Source organism: Tauraco erythrolophus, chromosome 12, assembly GCF_009769465.1.
Source record: "Tauraco erythrolophus isolate bTauEry1 chromosome 12, bTauEry1.pri, whole genome shotgun sequence".
In the NCBI taxonomy this organism is placed as follows: domain Eukaryota; kingdom Metazoa; phylum Chordata; class Aves; order Musophagiformes; family Musophagidae; genus Tauraco; species Tauraco erythrolophus.
Window position 1 is genome coordinate 7,156,466 of NC_141476.1, and position 27,355 is coordinate 7,183,820.

The window sequence follows — 27,355 nt, forward strand, 5'->3', positions numbered from 1 at the left end:
CACAGGACAATATCTATCAAGAAGATTATTATTGCAATCATTTCAGAACTAGGGAAAGAGATGGCTTTAGTACCAAAATACCTAAGTATAAACTAAACTTGGTTTTTGACCAAGTTTTGGGGGTATTAGGAAACTGAATTCGCTGCTCTGTACTGCTCTAGGAAGAACTATTCATTTCCACTCTACTTGCAACACTGGTCAGTCGCAGACATAAGACAATCCTTTTCTCCTGTGTGTTTCTGAACAGAAATACAGCTTTTTCCATGAGGAAAATCCATATCTTTGAAGGAAAGAACTTTATAGTGCAATTTAAACGTTCATCAAAGTAACAGCAGGAACTTTGCACAAGGAGGCAGGTGGAATGAATAAGAATTTATGGGATGTCTGTAGACATATTAAATATCCTAAGTTCTTCAAAGCACAGATAACACTGAAATGGAGTTTGCAGACACAGTTGATTTAAAATATGCGCGGTCTCAATCTATACTCAATACCTTCTCATATTAAAACACATTCAGAAGATACCATCTGCTCTTTATAGGCACTGGTAATCAAAAGGTTTTCTGTCAGAGCAGGCACAGGCATTAAAGGATATATTGGAGTAAAGCTCATGCTAAAAAGGGAGCAATGCTCAACTCTGCATCCTTGCATCCAAAGGTACACCTGTATCCTTGATCAGAAAGTTTATTCAAGCTGTGGCATCTGCACTGTGCCCATATTCATGATACTTGAGTTTCCAAAACCTGCAGAACGCTTTTGGTCAATAGGATTTTCTAATGTTGTCATTTCTCTACCGTCAAAGGACAATTTGATCATTTCTCTGTTAGGCTACAAACTTTTATCTCCTGATTATTCTCATGAAAAAATACAAGAAGGAGAGAGACAAGGTACTAGTAATTTCCTGTTGATTCAATGTGTCTCATCAAGTAAAGAAACCAAGACATCTTCCATCGAGACACCTGTAAGCAGCCTGATCCTGCAAACATCTCATTCCAGCAGTTTGCACTTAAGTTAACAGGATCTTGGAGAGCAGAACAGCTCTTAATACACAGAAATGCCAACAGTTGTATTTTATTGTGATTTTTCTTTACTGTACTAAAATATTTCAAAACACGCTTGTGAAAAAATCTTTTCCATTCCAGTAACATGGAACGTTAAGACGTGATGGAACACAAAAGCTTTAGGGTCACAAAATACTATCTAATTTTACTGTCTCTGATCCAGACTATAGCCTGAGTATCCATTTTCAAACAGAACTATTGGGAGCTTTATGTTCTCTGAACTGTTATTAAGCTGCACTGTAAATTTAATTACAGAAACACCTTTGACAGAAACAAATAGTAGTGCCTTTAGTCAGAAATAAGATCACCAATGGTAGAAATAACACCAATAGATTTACATAAAACCTGACTACCAGTGCTAAATCTTAGAAGCAAAGTACTAGACATCTCAAAAGAAAAAGATTTCTAAGCCTATTCAGGTACCTGTAAGAGTTATCTGATACGTATACAACTACTTGAAAATAAACCAACAATGGCAAAACTCCACCTCTGCAAACATACAGCATTTGCAAATCTGATTCATTTCAACCCAATGCACATACAGCAGCATGCGATTCTATTATCTTAGCTTTAAGCTGTCCAATCCTCCCCTATAGGCTTTTTTTTTTTTTTTTTTTTTGCTATTTCAGGAATTTCACTATAATAAACTATGGAACTCTGCTCATAGAGAGAAAATTCCATAACTAAATCTTCAATTAAATGGTCTCATATCTACCAGGAAAAGGAAAGTGGTACCTCAGACCTGCATCCAGGTTTGGTTACTCGCAGACTATCCATAACAACTACTGAAAGGACATCCGCGCTGATGAAGTTTGAGGACATTTTGTACCAAGAAGTATTCCTTATTTTTAATACGCGAGTAGTTTCAGCAGTGCCCTGAACTAAACCTTCAACTTGTTCCTCTCCACAGGTATTTGGACTGAAGCCCACGTATTTTCAACTGAGACATGATAAATGACAATATTTGGTTAGTACAGTAAAATGCAGTGCCTTTGCCAACTATTAATATCATAACATGGTCCTGCTCCAATTTTCACTGGCATTTTTGGGTTTTGCCTCCCACCAGCTCTGACTACACAATGTCTAGATGGTAAAATTTTAGTTAATCACTTGGATAATAATACTTAATCAGTATTAAAGTTTCCATCTTAGCCAGTACTAAGGTTTCCATCTCCACCATATGCTTATAATCTGGCTCCCAAAATTAATTATTTCACTGCTGTACCAGTAAGTAACGGAACGTGAGCCATTCAATAGGATATTTACTGATGTCTTGTTTCTGACTGTACAGAGGTGCATTTTTTGACTGGTTTGCTATTGAAGCAGTGCATGAAATTACCCTCTTTTCCCCCTCCTTAGCTTTTGAACTCTTCATCTGATTTTAGGCAAATAAGACAGAAGTAGTGACAAAGCTCCTACGACTTCTGTGAACATCAAACATACATCTCAAATGCATCTGTAAGCATCTTGACTGGGCTGAGAGATTCAATTTGGCAACCCCACTTTGCAGGAAAGGCTGCAGAAGCAGCTCAATAGTTATTTGTGCAGTTGCCAGCCAGGCAATCAGTGGATACGCACAGGTGGGCAAGCAGCACATGGATACCTGGGGAATTGCCCTAGCATGTGTTACCACCTGCTCAAGAAACAGCTCAGGGCTGTAGGAGGGAGTTTTGGGGCACGAAAGCAGAGATTAAGTCAGTGCAAAAGGGAAAGCAAAGGTGCTGTGGATTACAGGTCCATAGGAAAATTTATTTCTGCTGTTTCTAGAACTACTTCAGTAAAGAAAAGGTACTATGGCCTTGAGAACAGGATGCTGGTCATGCATCGCACCACGTGCGGAGATGACCAGGGGCATGTACAGGGAAGGCGGTATGCACGCAGCTAAACAGCCCTTCAGAATTTCCTGCAGAAAACAGAACCATCCGAAACACGGGGCAGGGGGGAACCACAGATGAAACAAGAAAGAAAACAAAAAGCCACTGGAGACCTGTGTAAATAAATGGTGAAGCTGCTTAAACCCCAAGGATTTCTGGTTTGTGGTGCTGGATTAAAGACTAAAGCAAGAGCCTAAGAAATTCTGCCTGTGCTCTGCTTTCAAAGGAAACATAATGCACAAAAGAAAGATTGGCAGCAGAAAGAAGATCCAGTGTTTGGGGATCAGTGTACAACTACTAAAGCTGAAGTGCTCTTTAACGGGGTTTTCCAACACATAGCCTCTGTGGGGAAGCTCTGGAGACCATTTACAGAGCCCTTTCCCAAGCCCACGTCTTTCTTGGCCACAAAACATTCTTTCTGGCTGTTTAGGACATGTTCAGAGTTCTTTGTCCTCTCGACGAGATGGGGAAATCTGTGAGGCCAACAGGCCAGCAGACATCTGAGGAACAGCTGCTAAGAACTTTAGAAGTGCAAGGGACCTTAAAGTTGATTAAAAATAGAAATAATCTAATCAAGGTCACATTTGCCCTGAGAAAGAAGGAATTCTCTTTAAATATACAGTATTTTGTTATAGTAAAAGTACTCCTTGTGCTGGCAAATCATGGGCCTTGGGAAAATAAATACTTTAAGTTGTTCAAGGCCATCCCATCAAACATTAACCTCAGCAAGTGGTCCCTTGTTTCAGCGTCTCCTAACCCTGGCAAGATCTTCCAGCTACCTACTTAGCACAAAATTCATATTGGATCCTTGAGCTCGCTTCTTTCTAGCGACATTACCCAGCCCTGCTCTCTTTTTTAATTAAAAATGGGGGAAAATACCAGAGAAAGGAAATCTAGCAATGGGAATAGCTCCTTTACACACACACGAGACATTTCTAACTCACGTACCTAACAGTTGAAACCAGATTTAAGCACTTCAGCAGCCTTATTTGTTTCTGGAAGTACTAAGCTCCTCCCAGACTGTCAGTGGGAGCTCTGCATGACTGGTGGGTTTTGGGAGAGCATGAAGGTAAAATGAAATCCCAGGTGAGAGGACAAATTCTTTTCAGGTTCCTTAGTAATACACAGGATTCCTGTGGCCCGAATTAGTTAATTCCTAAACTGCTGGGACTGTCAAGAAAACCATGCTTTTGCATTCCCTTCTTTATGTTCCCTTCTGTTGAAATAAATTAACAAAAGAAGTTAGTTTGTCAAACCATGGATATTCATATGCTTAGCTGAGTGTCATCGCATTCGGTGGTCTGGAAATTTTTAAAAGGACACAGAACTAAACATGGTCTGAACGAAACGAGGAAAGGTACATTTAGTCACTCTGAGCACAGAGCACAAATGGACAGATTGCATTTTCCTAGCATTAGCCACAATAAATACATCCCAGGGCACGAGGGGTGACAGAGCGGTGGAACAAGGAGGTATTCTTGACTGATTTTGAAAGTTTTGTTTGTGCCCAATGGCTTAAAAAATTTGTTCATCCTTCCTTGAAGACTACATTTGTAATGCTGTACCATTGCCGGGGTGAGTCAGAGGTTAAGTCACTGGCCAGATAAATTCCAACAGCACAATTTATGTTCACCTGACCCACGGATCTGTGCAACATATTGACTCAGATATTAGAGTAAAACAAAGAACTAAAGATCTTTTGCGTCTTGCCTTTCACCACTCTGAACATGGCATAGCCTTGGAGGATCTTGGGCGGAATTCTCTCCTCATGGTTTGCCAACCCCAAACGTTTATTTTCAACAACTTCTTCCTTACGCAAATTGTTGTTGTTTTCCCTCATTTATTTTCTCTCACAGGCATCTGGAATATCTAGGCAAGGAGAGTTTGCTCTCAGTCACCATGCACAGAGACCATGGCAGTTCCCCAGCCTCTTAAATCACACAACTACACTGCCTTCTTCAAACGCCCTCCTAAAATTCTGAATCAAGCATCAACAATCATGAAATAGGCTCTAAAAAGTCCAGGAATGCAAACAAATACATCAGGGCTCTTTTGTTGGCTGGTGTTTGAAACTTCACCACAGCATCTAGTTCACTTCTCAGACATTTTTTCCATGGTTGTTAGATGTATACACACTTCTGTTTTTTTAAAAGCAGCTCATATTTTACATATTCACATCAGTCTGAGAGATGTGGATCATAAAAGGCACAGTGAGAAGACACAGGAACATCCAAGTTTATCCAGAAAACATTTATCCACCAGGCACATTCATATTGTCTCTCAACAGAGCGTATGAAACGTATCATAACATCAGGGAAGGGAATGCTTCGGTGATTTGTACAGGCATCATGAGCTTTATTCTTCTTCCAATCAATGGCAGTCGAGGCCAAAAGTGTTTGAACTGCCACAGAAATTCCTGGGCTTAGTTTCTAATTGCATTCTTTCTGAAACTACATGTTCTGAAAATAACAGTTCATACCATTAAATATTCAGAATAGGCATCTCTCAGCTATCTAAAATTCAAAACGAACAGATTAAACACACGTCACATGTCTAGACTTACAACCAAAGTGGAAAAACAATAGAGTGCATTGGTGACAGAGCTGTGAATCCAAAATGAAATTCCTACTCATTACCTTAAGGTGAAGTGTTAGCTCTCAGAAAACACGCACACATTGCAGAGCACCAAAAGGGTAAATAAATTGGGGGAAAAAAAGAATAACTAAAAAATATAATCTTGTGGGATACAGTTTTGATAAAAATATTAGAGGCAACTGAAAGAGGAATAATGTTCTTCAGAATATAATTCTACCAAATCCCAGAAGCTTCAGATATTAACTTACAAAACAAATCCTGCTGAGGTTCAATCCCAAAGCCCTAACAGAGGCACCTCTTTTACCTTCTCAGAGCATCCCTCATTGTCCTTTTGCTCTTCATCATACCCTCTTAGCCACTTCCAAGCCCAATGAGCCCATCTCCTCCCAACCAGACAAGCCAGAATCTCCACACCTTGAACAACTAGCTGAGCAAAATAAAAATTAAGTAGCTCAATGATACAAAACCAGTCAAGCTAAAGAGTAAAATTTCACTAAATGATTTCTCTTAGAAAATGCAGAGTCTATCAAAACTTCTGAAAGACTTAAAAACACAAAGACAGATGGTCCCTGCAGTGGCATTCTCTCTTCATTTTTAAAAGCCAGTACAGAAACCAAAGGCCTTTAGAACTGGCAAGAAAAAAACCCACCACACTGAAAGCATCCTCAAACATTTCTCATGTTGAAAATTACATGTGCTACCCATTTCCTTTCTGTAGGGTGTTCCCTTTGCAAAACACGAGGCCTCACAGCCAGCCAGAGTACATGACAAGAACCCTCAAGTGTCCACGAGCGAATGCATTGCTCCCAATGGGAAATCGATGGACATAAGAAAGCACAAAATCAGTTGAAAACTCTTCCATTGTCAGGTTTAGACCAAGTCTGGAATTAAACCCAAGATCTTACACAACGCTAAGAGTATCAATTCCTTTCACTGCACCTCAGCGTTCTCACTGTTCCCACTCTTCAAGTGTTCCTCGTCTTCTGCTGTTGTTTTCTGTTTTGTGACAGCTCCAGCTGAATTTTGATGTCAACTCTCATATCATGCTATATCTACATACCTCAGGGTTCTTCGGATGTGTACAGCTTCCCCCCCGCCCTTGACATAGAACTGAAGTCCTCTACCAAGCATGGCAGGTGTGGGATGAAGTTGTTCCAAAGGTGCCAAGAATTCTCATGGTGAGAATTTCTCTTTCTGAAATAACCTCTGCCCATAGCTTTGTTAGCTGTCCTTCTGGTTATTCCTTTTCACACAACAAACTGCAGTGTTCAAAAGACTTTGCAACAAAGGTGAGGAGCAACCATGTGGTCACCCTGGAGAAGCCCCTGCCACACAGGTCTGGGAGACACACGGCCTCGGGCTGTGCTCCGACTTGTCGGTCCACAATTCTGCTGAGAGAGAAGTCAGCAGGAAAACACTGATGGGAGCATGATTTGCCCTACAAACATTAGAAGTTTATCTGTGTGAGATGATGTCTTGTAAGGCAGGATACAGAAATAAATAGGGACGTTTTGGAGGAGGGTCTGAAAGGGAAAGATAAATGAGGAATAAGTAGGAAGGATAATTTGTTTTCCTAGATAATAAATATAAGCTGCCTCCTCAAAAAAAAAAAAGAAAATCAATCATTGGTGTAAGAAATCTCTGAGCCAGCTGCATCCATTTAAAAGAGTTAATGAAAAAATTTGGGATTTGTAGTACCTACTTCTACAGTCATTTTTGTTGAGGTGCTGGTAGGAACAAGGACTTGCTGAAGGAGGTTGAATGCTTGCCTTTTAACAGCTGCCAGCTGTGAGCCTGAAACACAGCAGGGCACCTTTCCCACCTCCTGACTTCCCTGAGGATTTCACATCCGGCTGCAAGGAGAGACAAGATACTGGACTGGACAAAACATGGGTCCAAACCTGTCAGGCAAAGTCTGCCTTGCCTGCTTGGGTTTTCTCATCTGCCACCCATAGAAATAAATGCTCAAGTGTGAGGTATCTGACATCTTATCAAGGGACTATAAACAGAAAAGGGACAGAGCTGCTTAGAAAAGCAGCTTGTCTTTCAGCTCAGTTTCAAGCTTATAGGTTTTTTGGGGGCATGGAGGGTTGCAGTGAATTCTCAATGAGTACAAAGTTGTATATTAGCGGTTCTATAGGACAGGAAGTTTACCTCAGTAGACCCCAAAGCACTAGGAAAACAACTCTTAGGGATTTGTGCAGAACTCAGGTAACTACACAGCAGAAAAAAACCCTCCATTGTACTACTGCTGAATGCTGAACTTTTCCAAGCAAAACATTGGGAGTTAAACTAGAAGCAATGGCGTTACCCGGCTGGAAAGCTGATGGCAAAACACCGAGATGGCAAAACCACGTGGCATTCCCCAAGTTCCTTTACTACCAAGAAATCATACAGCCCTTTCATAACTAATTGATAAGCCCAGAGGTAGTGCATTTAACAAGTTCTTGAAAGGCAATGTTGCTTATGGAACTAGATCAGCACCTGTGTATATCTTTAAGGAGTAACACACAGAGCCCCTCTGGTTATCTCCAGTCACTATCTGCTAGATGGCACATCCCAGCTCAAACCATCAAAAAGTTCACAACTAGGGAAAAGGCTGCTATGTGCAAGCTACAACAGGGAAAGGAGTTACTGAAGTAAGTTACTGCATGGTGCAGTAAAAATAAAGCTTTGGTTCACTTGTTGTATACTGCTGAAAGTGTAAATGAAGACACCCATTGCCAGCAGGTTGTAGAGGATCTGCAATACAGGAGTTGGTCGCTTTTGACTTCGTAAAGCATCTGCTGACGTAGTGTGGGGTGCACACCTAAGCAGAGAAATGTTTGCTGCTTCTCTTAAAACATGAAGAATGAAAAGAGATATCTTCGACAGCTTTCTCTAGGAAATCTCAAATCACAAAAAGGTTTATTAATCTGATTCAAAACTGTAACTAGAAGTGAGGTCTATACGTAAAAGCAAAAGTCATGAATGCGTTTGATGTATTTTAAGCAAGGCACTGAACTGCAGTTGTTATTTACAGATCAAAGAAGCACCAGCAGTGTCCTGAAACAATCTAAGTGAGAAATGCCAAAATCTGATTTCATCCATGTCCATATGTTGCTTTGAACTCATAATTCACAGAATTGGTCACTATATTGAACTAATTATCAAGCTTAACGCTTGCCAATTTTGATGGCTGTTCTTCCTTACAAAAAAGTCAGGTTTGAAGGGAAGCAGAATGATATATTGGAAGACATGCAGCCTTTATTGAAAATGGAAGGAAAAGCAACGAATATACAAAAAATACCCCCTTCCTCCAAAACTACACGATTTATTTTTCTAATGCTGCTGAGACACAGATTAGCAAAGAAATAGTCTGCATTAACCAATATGTATAAAAATAAAGCGGTTCATTCCTCCTCCCCCATAGTAAAAGTTTCTTGCAACAGTTAAGTGGAAAATATCTATGCTATCTAAAAATCTAATAAGGATATCTATTGTACATGTAGATAAAATTATAACAACCATTTTGCAGCACAGCCCAATACATTCAAATTAAAATCCTAGTATCTGTCAAAAGAAACACTGAAAAAGTATTTCTGCAGGCAGGAACACATAAGTAAAGTGTGTTCTGATACCAGTAAAAACTTTAAAAATTACTTTTTTGCCAATTAGTTACAGTGGTTGGAAACGACCACAAACATTGGTTTGCCAAAGAAGTGATTTCAGGAATTACACAGCTTAGGCTATAATTAAAAAGCAATCTATGGGAAATAGGTTATTACCAGTATTTAGCAGCTAATTTGTTAGTTAATGCCTTAACAAAGCTTTCTTTTGATTGCAGTGGAGGGGAGAACAACTTCAAGAGGATTATTTGCTACTAAGACTTGTACTCAAGTGTTGAGAGTGCCGATGTGCTCCTGCAATCACAATTGCCTAGCAGTCACCAGGAAAGCTGGAGGGATTCAGCCTGTGCAGCAGCCAGCAATTCACACATGCAGGGCAGAAGTTTGGCCTCTGAATTTGAAGGACAATTCACAGAGCACTCTCACAAATGTGAGTGTTTGCTAATTAATAGAGAGGTGCAAGCTGAATGATCCTGGATGCCAGTCACACATTTTATTTTATTGTCACTCCTATCAATGTGGGGTTTTTTCCCTTTATATTCTTCAATGCCACTTTTGAAGAAGCAGTCACGTAACTGCTGGAGTCTCTGGATAACATTTCTCATCACGATAATGTGATACTTCATTGGTTTTCCCTTCTGACAAAAGTGACAGAAGATATTTTCTGTTAAGTTCTATGAATACCACATTTAAGTCACAATACTGGAAATAAACATAACGGTAATCTACAAATATATTCCATGTACTGACAAGTTATAATCCACTCAAAGCTACCATCACTTGTTGCTATCTCCTATCATAGTTACTATCCTGCTGATCAAGGCAAGGAATTAAACACCTCACTAACCCCAGACTTACCTTCAGTCACAGGAAATGTAACCTACGAACTTCCAGGTTACAAAACAGAGGGAAAAAAATTCAAACTCACCCATATTTATGAATTGCTTTTCCTGTCAATACTACCTCTTCGGACTCTTATTACCATATTTCAATTGCAAAGACTTTCCCATAGCAAAAGCTGTGAATGAAAATATATTTAACAACATAATTGAACCTAAGTCATACTTTCTATGTAAAGGTTAGTTTGAGGAGCTGTAGCCCAGCTGACACAGAACCTCAGGAAGCCTTCAGCTGCAGAGCAAAGCAGAGAGGCCCATTCATCATATTTATCAAGACTGTCTACCCTGGCTTTCATGCAGTCAGGGGAAATGTGCTATTCTACTTCAGCAACAAGGAGCAAGGCTAAAACAAACTGACCTAACTGCATGGGTCATTTCCAGAAATAGAACGTATACCAGCAGCACAGCTGTACAGGCCAGAAGGCAAAATGCTGGGAGGGTTAGAGAAAAAGGGGGGAAAAAAAATCCACCCAAAACTTGTGAGGTATGTAGCCAGTGGCGAAATTATACTGGGCCAAATTTTGCTTTAATTGGCATTCAGTACATTCCAAGTCAACAAGACAAGATTCAGCTAAGTGCCTCATGGTCTTGTATTTCATGAAACTCCCAAAAAGTTTTCTTGCACTTCAAGATTTCATATCAGCAGAAGAAAGGCGCAGATAACCTCCCACTGAGGTACGAGCATATTATTTACTCTGATACGTACAAACACGTCTTTTATTTGCTCTTTTTTAAAATTAAGAGACTGTCAATGTCAAATGCAAACACAGAATACAATGTACTAGCTGCTCTCCCATGGAAAGCAGGGGTAGTATCCTGGCTTATGTTTCTCTCTTTTTGGGGAGTTTATTCTGTCTGAAAGAGTATTGACAGGCCTCAGTTTACTCATGACAAAAATTAATCCATGTGCATCACTAGCAGCCTTTAACTGGGAAAGATTCAAGCCTGGGATAGCCAGATCCAGCAGAGTGACCCGAGCCTTTCTGTATCTGCAGCATGATGCCAAAACATTCAGGCCAAGCTCTACTTTATTGTAGCTAGACCTGCTGGTTTTGAAAAGCAAGAAAAAATTTTCACATATACAACCAGCATAAAAAAAGAAAATTTTCAGACCTTATACTTTATTGGCTTCTATAAAATTAACAGAAAAATAAAAGTGGGATAAGAGCATGGTTTAATAACACTATTTCCATTTGCAGCATACACACCAGGCCTGCTTTGCCCACATTTCTATAAAAATAATGAAAATCATGTTACACCCAGCTCTCCTGTTCCATCCCCCACATACATTTCCAACATACAAAGTGTCATGGGATTCTCAAATTAAGGTGCACACCATGTGGGGATTATCCCAGATTATAAAGCTTATTGTATTTTTCTTAAAAACAGATAAGCTAAAGAAATGCAGAATCTTGGCAAAAAAGTGATGCTAAAATAAAATTTAAAGTAGCTTACTACACCTATGAAGTGTCAGCATGGACACTGTAATGTGTTGTGATCATACAACCTCCTTTCTCTTCTTTATGATCACATGGGCATTATTTCACTGGGCAAAAACACATGGGGAATGCTACAGACCTCATTCAATCAATTCGTATCAAATGAAAACCTAGTCAAATTCAAAAAACAGGGATCTATAAAATCATTCCCAAACTAAATCTCACTCAATTTACTCACACAAGTTTGTCCCAGGAAATTCAATGGGACTAATCCCCAGAGTCAAATAAAATTAATAACATTTGAAATTTTATGTTTCCTTTGCAACTGGGCTGAGAGGCAGGATTAAAGCAAAGTCAATTCCAAGATCCGCAGGTTATCCTAAGATCAGAGCCCTTGAGATAGGCATTTCCTTGGGCTGGCACTGCAGCAATCGCAAGCATCGTGTGCCCTCTAGTGCATGACAGCTCGTAGCTCTGAAGTCAATATGCCCACAACAAGAACGACACAGAAGGTCCCTGTGCTACAATTTTTCCTTTTTTTTTTTTTTTTTTTTTTTAAATAGAAGCAAAAGTTCCCATGCCCAACATTAACTTCTTTTCCCTTAAACAGCCAAAACTTTTACTATAAGGATTGATTGCTAGCACGCCCCAAGATTCACCTTTAAACAAGGTAGGAAAGTTGTTTCATCTATTCGTTAGCTAAAACCAGCCAGATCTGGCCCTGAAAACATTCTGAAGCTAAATATGACTTTCAGTATTTTCGGTTTTGGGAGTCACTTCTCCTACACTCAAACCAGCCGAATCAATTCTTATTTCCTGCAAGATAATAATAAGCTAGTCTTTCAAAAAAAACTGAAGTATGATCTGTATCGAGCACTTGGAAGAACTGTTCTTGCAGTAGACTCTCACGAGTGCCTCTCCAGCCATCCTTCCAAACGTTATTACAACTGTAATAAATTACTTCAGCTCTCTGCCGCAGATCTGGTTTCTTTTTCCCACCTTCACCATAACCTTTGGGTTTCAGATTCAACTTTCCAGTTTCATATTTCTCAGTAGATGCCTAATACTTATTTATACATACATACCACACGTAATGTAAACAAGTAACAGGGTAAGTATTATATGCATATATATATATATATATATAAAAATCTAGTGACATGTCAGGGTTGGGTGGAGTTATTTGTGGCCAAATGAAGGCAGCGAGGTTTCAGCAGCAGCAGTCTAGATTAAAATCAGTTTCCTCTCTTCTACATTCTTTAGCTACATCCCTGCAATTCTGCTATTGTACCTACAGATGAAAGATCACGATCACTACTGTGTTTGAAAACTTGCACAAATGGTAGTTCAAGGGCTAAAGCTCCCACCAAAACCAGCACCACTGACAGGCACATTGTTTCGGATACATGCAGACCTGGATTTTCCTATTGAGCATAGGGATGACAGATTCCTAGACTCAATGCTGGGATGATTTAAGAGAAGATCTCAACTGCCTACCTCACCCCACTGCCAGAGGTCTCTTACTCTGTACCAGAACCAGCAGAAGCTGGCATATGTCAGGCCCTCCTGTGAACGCCAGCTCAAAGCCCATCGCTTTGTGCTGCTTCGATTCAAACTACAGAGGTGCTAAGCTGCCAGCAGAAAGAGGAGGACTCTCCCAGACAAATCACTGGATCCCAAGTGTCAATGCCCTCAGACCTCGCTCTTGCTGAACTATTGCAACAAGCTACAGAATATTAAAATATCATCTTTCTGATAAAAAGAGAAAAGCAAGATGACAGCCACCACTCAATTTGTGGCTGGACACTCCCAAGTGCTAAAGGCTCTCAGTCACTGCCAAGCTCAAGGGCAAGCAGAAAGCTGACAGCTTCAGCTCCTGGTCCGACGCCAGCCTCGCTCCCCAGAACTCCCACTATGTCCTCAGGTCTCTCAACCAGAGCAGACACTTGTGTCTTTGCATTAAAGCAGAACCGCTGGTTGAGATAACATCATACCAGGAATTTGGGGAAAAAGCTTTTGATCTTGGATAGCTGATTCTTTAAACCGTGCTTCTGGCTTTAGCAGATGGATAGAAACTAGGTAGTAGCAGCCCAAGTATGAAAACCAGATAATTGCTATTAATACTGACAGCAGCGTGATTCTGCCTGTGGAAGTATTCCACTGTAAAAATCATGTTTTGGTCTACTTCAGGCAAGAATTTCATCCTTGAAAGACAGTCCTGTACTTTTAGAAAATTGCTAAATTGCTTGTTGTTCCAGACAAATCACACACATTTATAGGACTAGTTGCTTCAGAGAGTCCAAGACCTTGACAAGATATTAAAAACAATACCATACTTTACATGTACATGCATCCATATGTCTCTTTGTACAGATTTTATATAAACAGATACACCACACACACTTCTTTTTGAGGTTAGAGAACTACCCACTTCAGCACAGGCATACAGAAATTGCTTCACCCACGAATGGAACACTGTCTTCCCCAGCTACAGCCCAGCAACCCATCAGCCACCAGTAGGATTACTCTACAACTCAGTGAAACAGGAAAGCTTGTCTCCCACTGAGAACTACAGAAAGAATTTAGACAGACAAAATACTGTTGTCCATAGTGGAATGTAGCTGTGGAATTAAGACTAAAAAACATCACTCAGCCAAAAATTCCATAAATTTTTCTTTGATTCTTTCTTTTTTTGCCTTTAAACAGTTGCAAGTGTTAAGGCCAGCCAACTTTTACAGACGTAGGCACAACTGTCTAATCTCACTAGACATGTAGTGGCTTCTCTGACTGCAGCGGCATGCTATCAGCCTACGACGACTGAAGATTCAAAGTTATTCCATTAACTCTAATATCCTTAGTTTGCCCTGGAAAGCTTTAGAGATGTTATTCATCCAATGACACTATCAGAGAGCGTTGTTTTTTTTTTTTTAAATACCCTTATAATCACTTTTATTTGCTACTTAGTACTTTTACTACTTTAAGCCTTTTCTCCTCCTTTTACAATGAGGACTTTATCTCTCGGTGCCTGTCCTCCCTCTTGTTACAGTCTCACCTCACCAGTGAAAGGGATGCTCTTCGTATGTTCTCCTTCACGAGGGATTTGCAACCGCTCCCTGATCCTTTGTCACAGATAATTTTATTTAAGTGGGGAAACAGAGTGAGGAAATTCACGTTCTCCAATGGAGATAGCATGTGGAGCATGCTCTCCAAACCATTGCGAAACATCTAAAAATCAAAAGCAGTCAAGGTAAATAAAATAGTTCTTGGGTTCTTTAAAATTAAAACCAAAACAAAACCCAAAGAAACAAAAATATATCACAGCATGCAGAAAATCAGAACAAAGTCAGGCATTTTCTTCTTCCCAACTTGTTCTTGCCAAAGCTACTGACCCACAAAACACATTCCTACACCACGAATGCTGCAGAAAACAGCTCTTGCAAAAGCGCTTTAGTAAGCTGCTCAGAGAACTTATGGAAACAGTATCCCTATTTCAGGCATGCAGTAGAATTCGCTTCCTGCAAGACTCTGCTTGCATACACATTCATTTGGAAAGAATCTCCATTATCAAATCACGTACACTGTTTTTAGAGCACAGTTTGTTTTCAAAGTGGTTTTGCCGTTCAGAGACGCTAGATGCAAGGCTGTAGTTTCCGAAATACAGAAATACTCTGCATTTATGAAACTCTGTTCATCTGAAGATATCCACTGACGTCAGACAGATGCAGTGCTTGTACGCTCCATTGGTAAACGGCACATCGATGGCAGCAAGGATGGCTGCATCCTGATTCTAACGAGGATAAGTGGAACTGCTCCTAGCCTGAGAGAGCGTTCCACTGGAAAATCTGAGATCATTGCACATGCTTGACAAAAAAAGAGACACCTCCACTCCCTCAAACTTCAACAAGGAATTTGCTTTAGGTCTCTGTCTACCCTGACCAGTTTATTCACCATTCAGGCATGTCACAAAACCTATTTCCCGCAACTGGTAAATTAGAAAAAGCAGGGTTATTTTATGGTCTGTAAAAGTCATTTATAAGTGCTTTTTGAGACCTCCCTTTCAATTTCCAAGTACTGTTCCAGTGTTTGCAGGGAGAAGTAATGAGCATAACCTACAACAGTGAAGGACAGTTACTCCTTTTGTTCATTTATCAGTGTTCCAGGTCATGAGCCAGGATGGGCCTGAGCCCTTATCCCAGAGCAAGTCTCCTGCTCTTACCCCACAAGAATTACCTTCAACCCTTATACACCTTTCAAAATGAAAATCCCTGGAACATAAATATCTAGACGGATACAAGTGTACAAGTGATACAAAAGCTGATACAACTCCAGTGATAGGCTTTCCAAGACATAGTAGTGTTAAGGGGGAGAAAGCAGGGATTTATTTTTCAACTTTCCTCTCATTAATCATGTCACAACTTCTGTACAATTTTCCACATGGCAGGGACTACCTAGTTAATCAATTTTACAGTTCCTATCCCTTTCCTGAGACTGTTGTTGTTCTATATGGAAACACTCAAGCCAAAGAAATGCTGGCTGCTCAGTAAAAGTCAAAACCCCAATGTTACAGATTCTGCCTGGCAAATTCCTGGTTAAACCTAACCTATCTAGAATGGCAAAATAAAATAAGGCCAGCTCAGAAGGTAACAAAAGACAGATACTGCACATATTTCATTAAGGAGGATGTTTATTTTTCCAAATATTGTATTAAGATAGCGTCCTGTTTGCCTATTTCTATCGACATCTGCTCTGTAATACACAAAGAACGATAGAAGATCAAAGTTTTAATTGTGCAAGTAAAAGAATGCATTAATAACATTCTTTCTGTCCTACAGCAACAGAGATAAACTTAAAAATCCTCTCACAGCTAGGAGAACAGGATATTTATATAAAGATGTCCTAACAAAAGAAAAGCATGCAAAACTACCTCTAGTAGATAAACAAACTGGGCTCCCTGTTTGCAGACTGTTCTCTGTCGAGCTCAGCCCCAAGGAGAGATCCTCTCCCTCCTTCAGTCAACAGGGTCAACACATCTCAGCTGGGTTTCACAGTTTTATACAAACCCATCTCAGCATCCTTTGTTCATCGACCCCTTACGTTAAGGAAAATGCAGCAGGTGTGTCTTCAACACCCATTTGCTGCTGGTTGCTTTAGCTAGCTCCTCCACCGTTTGCATAGCCTGCACTGCGCGTCCTCCATATCCCTTCAGATACACACCCATTGTAACAGGACACTGGTTCCATGGCATCCGTACAACAAACTGTACTTCCCAATTTCAGAAAGCCAAGAATAATGTCTCCTGAGGGGGAAGAGCCTGAATTTGTTACCTGTTTGTCACACTGCTGCCACGCATTAATGTGATAGCATACTTTGAACTAGCTGTCCTTCTCCTCCCCAAAATTAATACAGCATGGAGCACTCCCTCCCAAGACAGCAGTGGCTGCCTTTATCCACTTACGGTTCCAACATACATACATTGAAAAGAATAAAAAAAAAAAAAACACAAACAAAAACAAAAAACCTCAAACCAACCCATAACTGTTCTAACTTAAAAAACTAGGACTCCCCAAAGCAATGACTAGTCTATCTCATGGAATGTAAGATCAACAGCGTGCGCTGTGCAAGAGTGGGTTCAAATCGACCAGTAGTTCTCTTTCAAACTCAGGGCTCTGAGATGAGTTCTGAAACAACATTTTCAAGAAAAGCATCATTACCATCTCTGCCTGAATGGAGGCCACCACAAGCAGAAAGCCTGAACTGTCTCAGAAAAGGCAACACAGAGGACAAGCTCACTCAGGGCTACCTGCACAGCAAAGACTGACGCTTGGAAGCCATTCCCAGTCTCCTTTCTAGACATCTGTCAACTATATAGAGCCAGTCGTCCTCCGTCCATCCTCTCTGTCTTTAGGGAAGAGGTTAATATTAATTTTAGCTACTTTTTAATTTACTTCTGGGCCAGGGCTCAGTCCATCTGCAGTATTTTTTAAAGTGACAGATTAACCCTCTCAGGGCTCACTCAGTCCTTCCAAACTGCGGGAACTCGCTGCTTGTGCGAAGCTGCACAGAGACACGAGAAGGTGAAGTAACTCATACAGTGAACTATTGTACACAGGGAAACTGGACAAGGCACTTCCTTTTCTTTCGTGTTGTCCTCTCGTTCATAATCATGTCCTTTAAGACATCTGCTAGAATCCTGTAACATTAATGGAAATGGAAAAGCTCCAACGGGAACTCAGGGGCTTCTCTCTTTTTTCCCATGAACTGAACATTATGGAATTTTAACAGATGTTCTACTTGGTCATAGTTAATAAAATGAATTATACAGGAATTAAAAATCTGGCTCCATTTGCTTATATAAAATCTCAGCAGCTGAACTACGTTCCCATTAAGAAATTCTGGAGGATTTACAGTGGATTTATAGCCTGCTCCTGCCTTGTTATAAGATGGCTGGAGATTTTACAAATGAACTTGTCTCTGTTGTGGAAAACATGAATAAATTTACCTGTTCATTGACTGTTCTTAGCAGCACGAACCAGTTTCCACACTGGTACACTACAACCATAGGAAAGGACAATTCTCACTTGGATTTGCTTTGGAAATGACATCATGGGAATTCCACATCGTTTCACAGCCTCCGATTTCTGCCATTTATCCAAAGTCTCATTCAGCAGCCTAATAACCATACTCCCACTTTGTGCTTTATCACAAAAGCTTTCCTCTTGGAGCACAGCTGTCTCTTTCGGGCAACTACTGCCAACAGAATGATGCACCGTACCTCATTTCCCTTTTGATTTTAGGATTAGCTCAGTGTAACGACATCAAAGGAGGATGTAAAGACCAAAATGTAACGGAGAGGTGAGAGAAGAGGCACCAAAAAGGAGGCAGGTGAAAGAGTCATAGCCAAAACTGCCAAGCATTGAGGTTCACTCAAAATTATTTCCAAAAGCATCACATATTTAGCCATCTTCTTTCTCTTTTAATATTCATCTGTACAGAAAGTATTCTGATGAGAAGATAAAGGGGTAAGTGAAAGAGTGGGAATCAAAAATGGTGAAACAACTACCTCGCACCAGAACAGAAGCAGCACAGCAGCTAATGCACATTACATGGAGCAGAATAAGGCTGTCTTGAAAAGATCTACTGTGCTACAGTAAAAAGATGGTGTTTTAACATTGCTCTCTCTTTACAAACAGACTCATTTTCACTTAACGCCAAGCAACTGGCAAGCAGATCTCTGTCCAGGCACTGAAATCTGCTTTATGTGATACGTAAAATCATATCCCAATGCAACACCTAAAATTAATCTTTCTTAAATTCTGGCTCAATAATCTTGCCGGTGCAAGAATATCATCATCTGAAAAGCGTCAATATTTCCAGCCTCTTCCAATTTTATTTTTTTTTTATGAAAAAAACATGCATTGAAGCCTCTCTATCCAAAAAATCCCACTCCACTGTAACTAAATAAAGGGGTTTATGCGAGTAAAGAATACAGCATGTAAAGAAGCCTACGTAAGTATAAAAGTCAGCTGGAACTAAATATCAGCCTATATATGCTATGCAGCTACCTGGATGTATCCAATAATGAATATAGATTTTTATCTGAAAATAAAGACTTTCCCTAAAGGAAGAAGTATACTTGAAGAGAAGGGAAAATATCAAGATTAAATGTCAGGCTTCCAACAGCTCCAGCTGAAGGTTCATTACGCTGCTCTTACTCAAGTGGACGTTGCTTTACAATATTTAGTGTCAGAAAAATGCAGCGGTCTTAACACTGTTAAATTCAAAGATTTATTTTTTTTTTTTTAAACATCAACTATGATTTGTTTCATTTTGAAGAGAAAGCACATTTCATTTTGTAATCATTTATTTCTCATTCTATTGGACAGATTCTCCCCAAAAGCAATACTTCAACTGAAATCAGTTCTGAAGGATCTTTTATGAATATACATAATGGAGAAGACCTCCATTAAATTTCCAACAAAGCGCTGCCATTTTGAGTAAACAAAGTTATCTCAGCAGGGTCACACACTATGCCATGAATATGGTCTGCAAATTAATTACCACCCTGACATATGTCAAAACAAATTTTAAGGAGAATAACACCCAGTAGTAACCATGTGTTTTATCTACCTGTTAGTATGCAAAATCTGTATTCAATGGGATCTAAATTTATTCATTTATTCAGAATACCTCAGAGAAATCAAAATGATTCGTTGGCCTTTTTTGCCTGTCTTCAAGAAGTGAAATCTGAGTGAATAACATGTTTAGTGAGCTGGAAAATAAGTACAGGACGAAGCTACGGTGGGGGTTACATTTCAGAAAAGCAGGTGTCATCTCTGCACAAGTAACTAATTTTTTAAACACTCAAAACTGCTAAAATAGACCGCAGTGCATTATCATTTGTCAGCACTTTTAAGGAACACTAAATTTAGTATTTCTTATTTTAGGCAATATCCACCTTTATTCTGTAATTATAACAGGAGCTGGCTAACATAACTGTCTTAAAACCAGTTTTCAGCATAAAGAAAGGCTTTGAAAAGCAGAACTACTGAATGAAGGCTTAAAAAGCCTCTGCAACGGGCTTTATTATCAATGGCAACACAGCCAACAGATCTGATCCTGTGTCTAAAAAACAAAAGATGCCAAGATTCAAATCTAGTTTGCTCAGTTGAGTTATATAAGGAGAGCACAAACCCACACATACCACATTGACCATGGTAAGGAAGGAACCCTTCCTGGACAACAGCTGTTACATTTTCATAGGAATCGAACCTTGTTTCTTTCTTTGAGGTACTCATAGTACAACTTCTGCTTTGTCAAGTCAAGACGACTTCCTGGGATCTGATTCTGAAACAGTTTACATTGGGAGCTCATGAATATGTTTTTCTACTACTTTTATAATCTGCCATCAGTTCACACAGCATATCAAACACTTTCATGACACTAATCCTGTAATTCACAGTACGTTTATAAAGCAGGCCAAAATATTTTTAGCTCCAGTTTTTTTTTCCAACAGTGAAGTATTTCTGATTTAGAGTTAAGTAATGCCATATCACATCTACAGACTGGAAGACTAAATGCATGTCTTTCACACTTTTTTTTTTTTTAAAAAAAGAGAGTGCACAATCCTCCCTATATACAGATGACAGACCATCTCTTGGCATCTGCTGACAAATATATTTAAAGAAAGCCTAAATCTATCTGTGCCAAACTTGGCCTGATGCCACCAGTTCACCATTGTTGGCATACATACTTCACATGATGCAATCACAAGACTTGAGGAAGTTTCCAGTACTTTACTTTATGGTTTTCATCATGTTAATATATATATATATATTTCCATCCTTCTACGATTTAGCAGCAACAGAACTGAGATAGGATGATAGATGACTTTTTGTATGTATTCCAGGCTTTCTTAGTGCACATTATCAGTATTCTATTTAAATTACAGACTAGTAACTTATGTAGAATGAAAATACACTACAATTTATAGCTTATGCTTAGAGCAATTGATGTCAACTGTACTACAATCTCGTTAGAAAACAAAGGCAAAGGAATCAATGTAAAAAAAAAAGAGAAAGACAAGTGTTTTACCTCTCTTAATACTGTGCTTTTATAACCCCGATAAAGTCCTTGAATACCCTGTAAACCAACAAAAGAAAGCATCAGCTATAGGAATTAGTTTGCCAAAGAGCACAATTTATCGGTGATTACGAGGTAAGCATTACAGCCTTACTGAGTGTCAGACCTGAACTTCTTGCAAATTGACTGTATTGATTATAACATCGTATACTGTGTTCACGATTTACAATGCCGGAGGGTTTTATGTTCATTTCAAAGATTATTTAACCTCTGTTCAGTTATATATACCCCTTACAGCTAAAATTAAATGGTCAAGAAGGCACAGAAAAACACTACTTCAAACTCTACTTGCCCAATATTTTGGTTTAGAAGTATCCACTATTCCATAAACATTTTGAAACTATTACTTTGCTGTTTAAACAGCCCATGCAAAATGAACTCATAGGATGACAGCTTCTTATGTCCACCTTCTTAGCCTTGCTTCAGAGCTTTTATCAAGACAAATATTTTGTATTTTTAACCAACTGAAAAAATAAAACTTTAATTGTTTTGAATGTTACAAGTGTATAGAAAATTATGTTTAATATCTTACCGGACAGTTTATTCCGGTGTTTGGCAAGTCTAATGGTTCTCTGGCCAGTTACAAAGAAGGGGAAAAACAGGTGGTTTCAAGAGCACCAGCTTTTAGAGCAGAATGACCAACTCACAGAAAAGTTTCAGAGACCCTCTTGTGCAGGGTTATCACAATAATTTTAATTTACAAGCAAATAAAAATCAAGTGGATCATTTAAAGGTCATATTTATGTATTCCTTTTCCTGGCTTTTACACATAGAAATTTGTATAATATTTCTTCCCCACAGCGTTTTCAGGAGCCGCTTTCTTTTACAGAACACAACCTGAAAAATGTCCCTTGCGAGACTCAGTAAAAACAGTGGCGAACAGATTTTTATAGGAAGGAACAGTATAACTACTGAAAAGATGACAAAAGCCCTTATTTTTCAAAAGTTATCAATACTGGATGAGCACTCATTTTCAGAGCTCTCACAGAGCCTCTCTGAAATAACACCTTTAGGACATCCCCTCCAAAGCCTGCTTCAAAAACTGGAAATCATTCAGCAAACTCTAGATACAGAGACTCAAGGTTCCGTTGTCCCAGGCAAGGATTGTTTGCATAAATGCAAGCAGAGCTTTGGAAACTGGAAAGCTAAATCCCTTTTATTTCTAAAAAATGTAGGTACCCTATATAAAAACAGGAGGAAAAAGAATGGTTTAGAGTGTGCATGTAAGTGCATGCACATGGTGGAGGTTTGGCTTCCTCAAACATATGTCAATTGCTTTTAACAACAGAAGAATAGATGAGAAAGTGTTGGAGAGCACAGAAGTGGAATAAAGCTGTAGGAATTCTTCTGGACATGTATGGCACTAAGTGAGAAGAATGAAGCATTTGAAATTTTGCTTTGAACTCACCTCATGATACAAGGTGTGGGAGAGAATCCGAAGAGTACTGGAGGAAGGAGAAACCTGGGCCCTTTGCTTGACAACCTCAGATGGAACCCGTATGAGGCATGCAACCTGCAAAAGAACCGTACGTTCAGAGAGCAATTCCTTTTGCTGCCTTACTTTTCATATAGCAGGCACATTCAGAGATTGTTCCAAGTACAGAAACCTGAGAAACAAGGAAATAATTTTTTAAATTAGATTACTTGAACTTAAAATCTGTTCATGAACAGCTTATGTATTTGCTCAGAGAGCTATGAACTTTCTGAACACAAAATAGTACTAACAGAAAAACAGAAGTACCCTTGAAATTTTTAACTTCCAAACCAGAAGCAGGTTTGGGTGGAGAAAACCACTGATGAAACCAAAATTTTGAAGCCATCCTGTCTTTCAGCAGGCACAGGAATTTTTCCCTCCACTTTCACAGATCTAAACTGGAGATTCAGGACTTGACGAACAAGAAACTTCTTTCCTAGGTAGTTCCTTTGTGCCCTCTAGTGACTGACGGCAAGAGACACTCTGGTTAGCTGTAGCTGCACACAAATATAGTCAAGGTTTACCTTAAAGCACACACTGGATTTCATTCAAGGTGAAGCACTGGATTGATTCTTTCCTACACAATGAATTTACTAGGCAAGAGAGGCCCCTGCAGCTGCATGCAATAACGTGGCTGCAGCCACAAAGCTTCAGCTTTTCTGAAAAAGCCAGACCTGGCTTTAAAACGCTCACCTGCCACTTCAGCTTCAGGCAGGAGTTAAGCTTTTGTGCACATAATTGTGAGAAATGAGGATCCTGAGGTGTTGGAGGGTTACAAGCCTCTCATCTCTCTAGAAAATGCCTGTTCACCAGCACAAACCTTTAAGAATTTGTCTTCAATTGGCCCCAGGGATACTTAAGGCAGTTCTGGGACTGGCAGCAGAACACTGGAGACACCTTTGCCAGATTTTTAGTCTTCCTCAATCCCATCCTGTGCCAGGCTCAGGAACACACTGTGGTTGCTAGACGTAAAGGTGATCACCGAGTACTTCAAGTCAAGAGCAACCTCGGTGAAAGCTGTCCATCTGAAGTGGCAAACCAAGCTGCTACCTCAGATCCCACATGTGCCAAATAAAGTTCAGGCATTGCCAGACTGCACAGAGGCAGTAACTTGAGTGGTCATTTGTGGGTAACACAGTACAAGGTTTAAGTTCCATTTTCACAAAGAGACCAAGAAAAAGTCTGTTATCCTGTTACATTCCTACAAGTTTACCAGACAACAATATCCAAAAGTCATTACAAACAGATCTAACTCCATGTGCTCTTCAATTCTCAGGGTCAAAAATAACAAGTGACCCCAATCTGTCAAGAAAATAAGAACTGTCAAGTTTTTTGATGGTTCAGCATAAATATTTATAGAACTTCATGCTTCATAACACTCCATGTCCTTATATTAGCTTTTTATTCCTTAAAAATACGGAAGCAGGAAGAAAGCTTTAAAAAGGTTTGGATGAAAACAATCTAGTCAATCAAGACCAGACAAAGAGCACAGTGTGGCTTCCTGACATCTGGGGTGCTGCAGTTTTGGCTGGAGAAGGGTGGCTATAAAGTAACGTCTCCATTTCCCCCAGACTACTTGGGGTGCATTTCATTTCAAATTAACTTTGATGTCTTTCCCATTTGAATTTGCGCTTACAAGGGAACCTGTGGCTGCACAAGAACAAAACCAGTGATTACATTGTGCTGTCATGAAAGGAAATAAAGGCTCGTGTCACCCGGGCTGTGCTGTCAGGTGGGCTCCACAGGGCACTTGTGGTACAAGAAAAGCCACGAGCTGCAACTGCCAACATCAGACTGAACGGTGACATTTTCGCTGTGCGCCTGAACTTACAACGTGTCACCTTGTTTGTTTTTACATGTGTACCTCACTAAAAAAAACAATCTGAGCAGTCTTTTGATGTCAGTCAAACACGGGTCTCTAAAGGGAAGTACGTAAGATTAAGTTCACACGTGCCTTATTAGCCCATAAGGTTAAAAAAAGTAACAACCTGGGACAGACGGGTGCGGAAAAATCTCCGATCTATTACGCTCAGATCTCAGTCACTGTAACGCCTTCCAGGTAACGCTGCCCAAGTTAAGAGAACACAACGTGCATCTCCACCGTTTGCTTTCTTAGCTAAATCTGTTCCAGCAGCGGGATAACACTGCACCAAAAGAATTAGTACTTACATTTTCAGACACCTGAAAGCTATAAGCAAATTACAGAGCAAGGGTGAAAGATATAATTGCATGGCTGCTCCACAGTAACTGTCCTACATGCTTTTACCTGCATCGACTGCGAGATAAATAGACAGGGAAGATGGACAATAATGTGACCTTGCATAGTGGGAGCCCATTCACCTCCCTAATCACCAAGATCCCAGGAAGAAATTGCTTTTTAATCTTTGGGCTGTTCACACAGATGTAGTCTGTTGCTTGCCGCAGAAAAACACAATACAGCCTGCCAAACTCAAGCTATTCCTGGTGCATCCCACCAGTTTTGGAGATGACCCTGTGACGAATTAGCTGTCAGACATCTGCAGAGCCAGCCATGGAGAGGGTACAGCAGCAGCCCTCAGCTACCTCGGCCAACATTAAAGCATCAGACAACAGCACCCTGTTTATAGAGGCCACACTCATTTTTCCAAGCAAGCTCTGGAGCCAGGAGTTATTCCAGTCTTTCAATAACAGCAGAAAGACAGAATCAAGATCCTACAGACAAAGTTCAGAGGAAAAATGAGTGCTGCCCTATAAGCTCTTTCCGTATTTCCCAGGGCAGGCAATATAATTCTCCAGTTTTCAGACTCTCTCCCCCATGTCAATGCACATGTACACATACCACAAGGGCAGGAAACCAATAACCCTGAAACAAAAGGCTCAAGGATTTTCAGATTTAAGCTTTAACAGAACATGATTTTACAGCTACAAGCAAAGCTATAATTAGTTTACAGAGCAGGCATACAGAAATGACAATATTATCATCTATTATCTTTCTAACCTTTTAATACTCTAACCACTTCTGCACAAAAGAGTACCGAATTTCAAAATCCTTGTCTTAAATCATGGCCAGGTCAAAGGGTGACTCCAGTATTTAGATGCAAACCTCACTGCATTTTTAAGTTACTGACTTGCAGTAGCCAGTTAGGGACAAAAGCTAAAAATAAGACTATTTTGTTAACATTTATCTATGTATTGCTATGACGGCATAACTTCCAATTAAATGAAGGCAATTTTTTTCCTGTCGGTTCAGGGAGAAGTGTTTTAACTTTTGGCTACTCCTTGTATGCATCAACGCTGCCATCTCCTGGTCAGATTCCTGTTAGAACCAGACTTTCCTTTTCCTGGTTCTTCCGACAGACCTCTCGACTGGTTCTGAAGAATGACCAGTGCAATTAAAGTCTCAAAGATCCATTAAAGTCAATGCAAAGCCTCTTTCTATATACCAGTTTAAACAGTTTGTTTCAGTATATCTGAAATCCATTCCTACGTGGCTGTAGCTAACAGAAAATATGATCTGCTGCAAATAGCACCAGGAGCCTGTGCGAAGCCATGGGCACACCTAAGCTGGAAACACCTTATCTGAAATCTCTAACTTCTGCATAGGGGGTAATCCCACTTCAAACTGGAGCAGCTGTTCAAAACTAGGCAGTACTCACCTAATTCATCAGCACAAGGTTATGGAACATTTTCCTCTAGACAATAACACAGGATACATGATAAAAAAGAACAAAGAGGGGACAGCCCTGCTTACAAGGGTGTTCGGTGCGAGTAGGTCATCCAGGTCTTGACGATTCAACAGCCATGGAACTGCAAAAGTTGCGAGATATAGACAGCTCACTGCTCTTCCAGGGAAACCAGCAGCAAACAGCCTACTGTGAAAACAGCTCAAGAAAACTCTCAACTGAAAGGAGATTTTTTTTTTTTTTTAAACTATTGTGTGGTTAACATGACAAATAATGTGAAGTAGCTGGTTGGACTATAACAAGTCCACTGCATTGCCACTGCAGGTCCTGGAGGAAGCACCTATCTGCAAACCACCACAACACCACTTCTAGTTCACTAGCAGGTCCTTGCTTCTCTGTCCATTACGTTCTGCTCTTTAGCAAAGGCAAACATTAGACAATAACAGCATCTTTAACTGAGCACAACCCCTCCTGGTCTTCAGAGCTATTTTATTATCCAAATGTTAACATATCCCATTTAGATTAACAGCCTTTTGCTTCCATCCTTTGTGCTCCAGGCTAACTATTTTCTACATGATTGGTTTTGTAGGATTTAGTAGAGAATTGAAGATGGCACGTGCATTTATTTTTAGGTACCTATACTACAGTTTGACCACTAACTTTGCAGGCATGATCTGCGCAGGAGATTTATCCAGAAACATTTGGAAGAGCAGGTGTTACAGCTGCTATTAAGGGCTTATGCTGAGTATTTAAATTGGGTTGATGCATGGCAGGTTTTTCTCCAAACTGTGGATGCAGCTGGTGCAACACTATTCACAGCTTTGTACCTCTAAGGAGAGCAGCTTGAGAAAGCATTCCCTTATGGAGCCTGGCATGCACCCTGCACAGCTCATGATCTGACTCATGCCCCTAAAAGCTCCCACAATGACACGGTCTGAGCACTTTCTGTCGTTAGTAAGAGACAGATATTATCCAGGCTCTTCAGACAGTCTTTGCCCTTCAGTAGCCTAAGAGCCCATTTTGTTAAGATGCTGGCACCTGATGTGCTCCTGGCTAATGAGCTGATCTATTCTCTGCACTAACCTGGGACTGAGTGAGGATCAA

General features: G+C 40.0%; 1 protein-coding gene across 1 annotated transcript in view; it reads right to left on the reverse strand.

Annotated features, from left to right (window-relative positions):
• The window catches only part of SLC25A26 (solute carrier family 25 member 26), an 88,194-nt gene that overhangs the window by 45,339 nt on the left and 15,500 nt on the right, over positions 1–27,355 (reverse strand). The window contains exons 4-5 of the mRNA XM_086619005.1: positions 22,524–22,628; positions 21,068–21,115 (exon numbers count right to left, since the gene is read on the reverse strand). Of these exons, the coding sequence (XP_086475131.1) occupies positions 21,068–21,115; positions 22,524–22,628 (153 nt within the window). The remainder of the gene's footprint in view (positions 1–21,067; positions 21,116–22,523; positions 22,629–27,355) is intronic.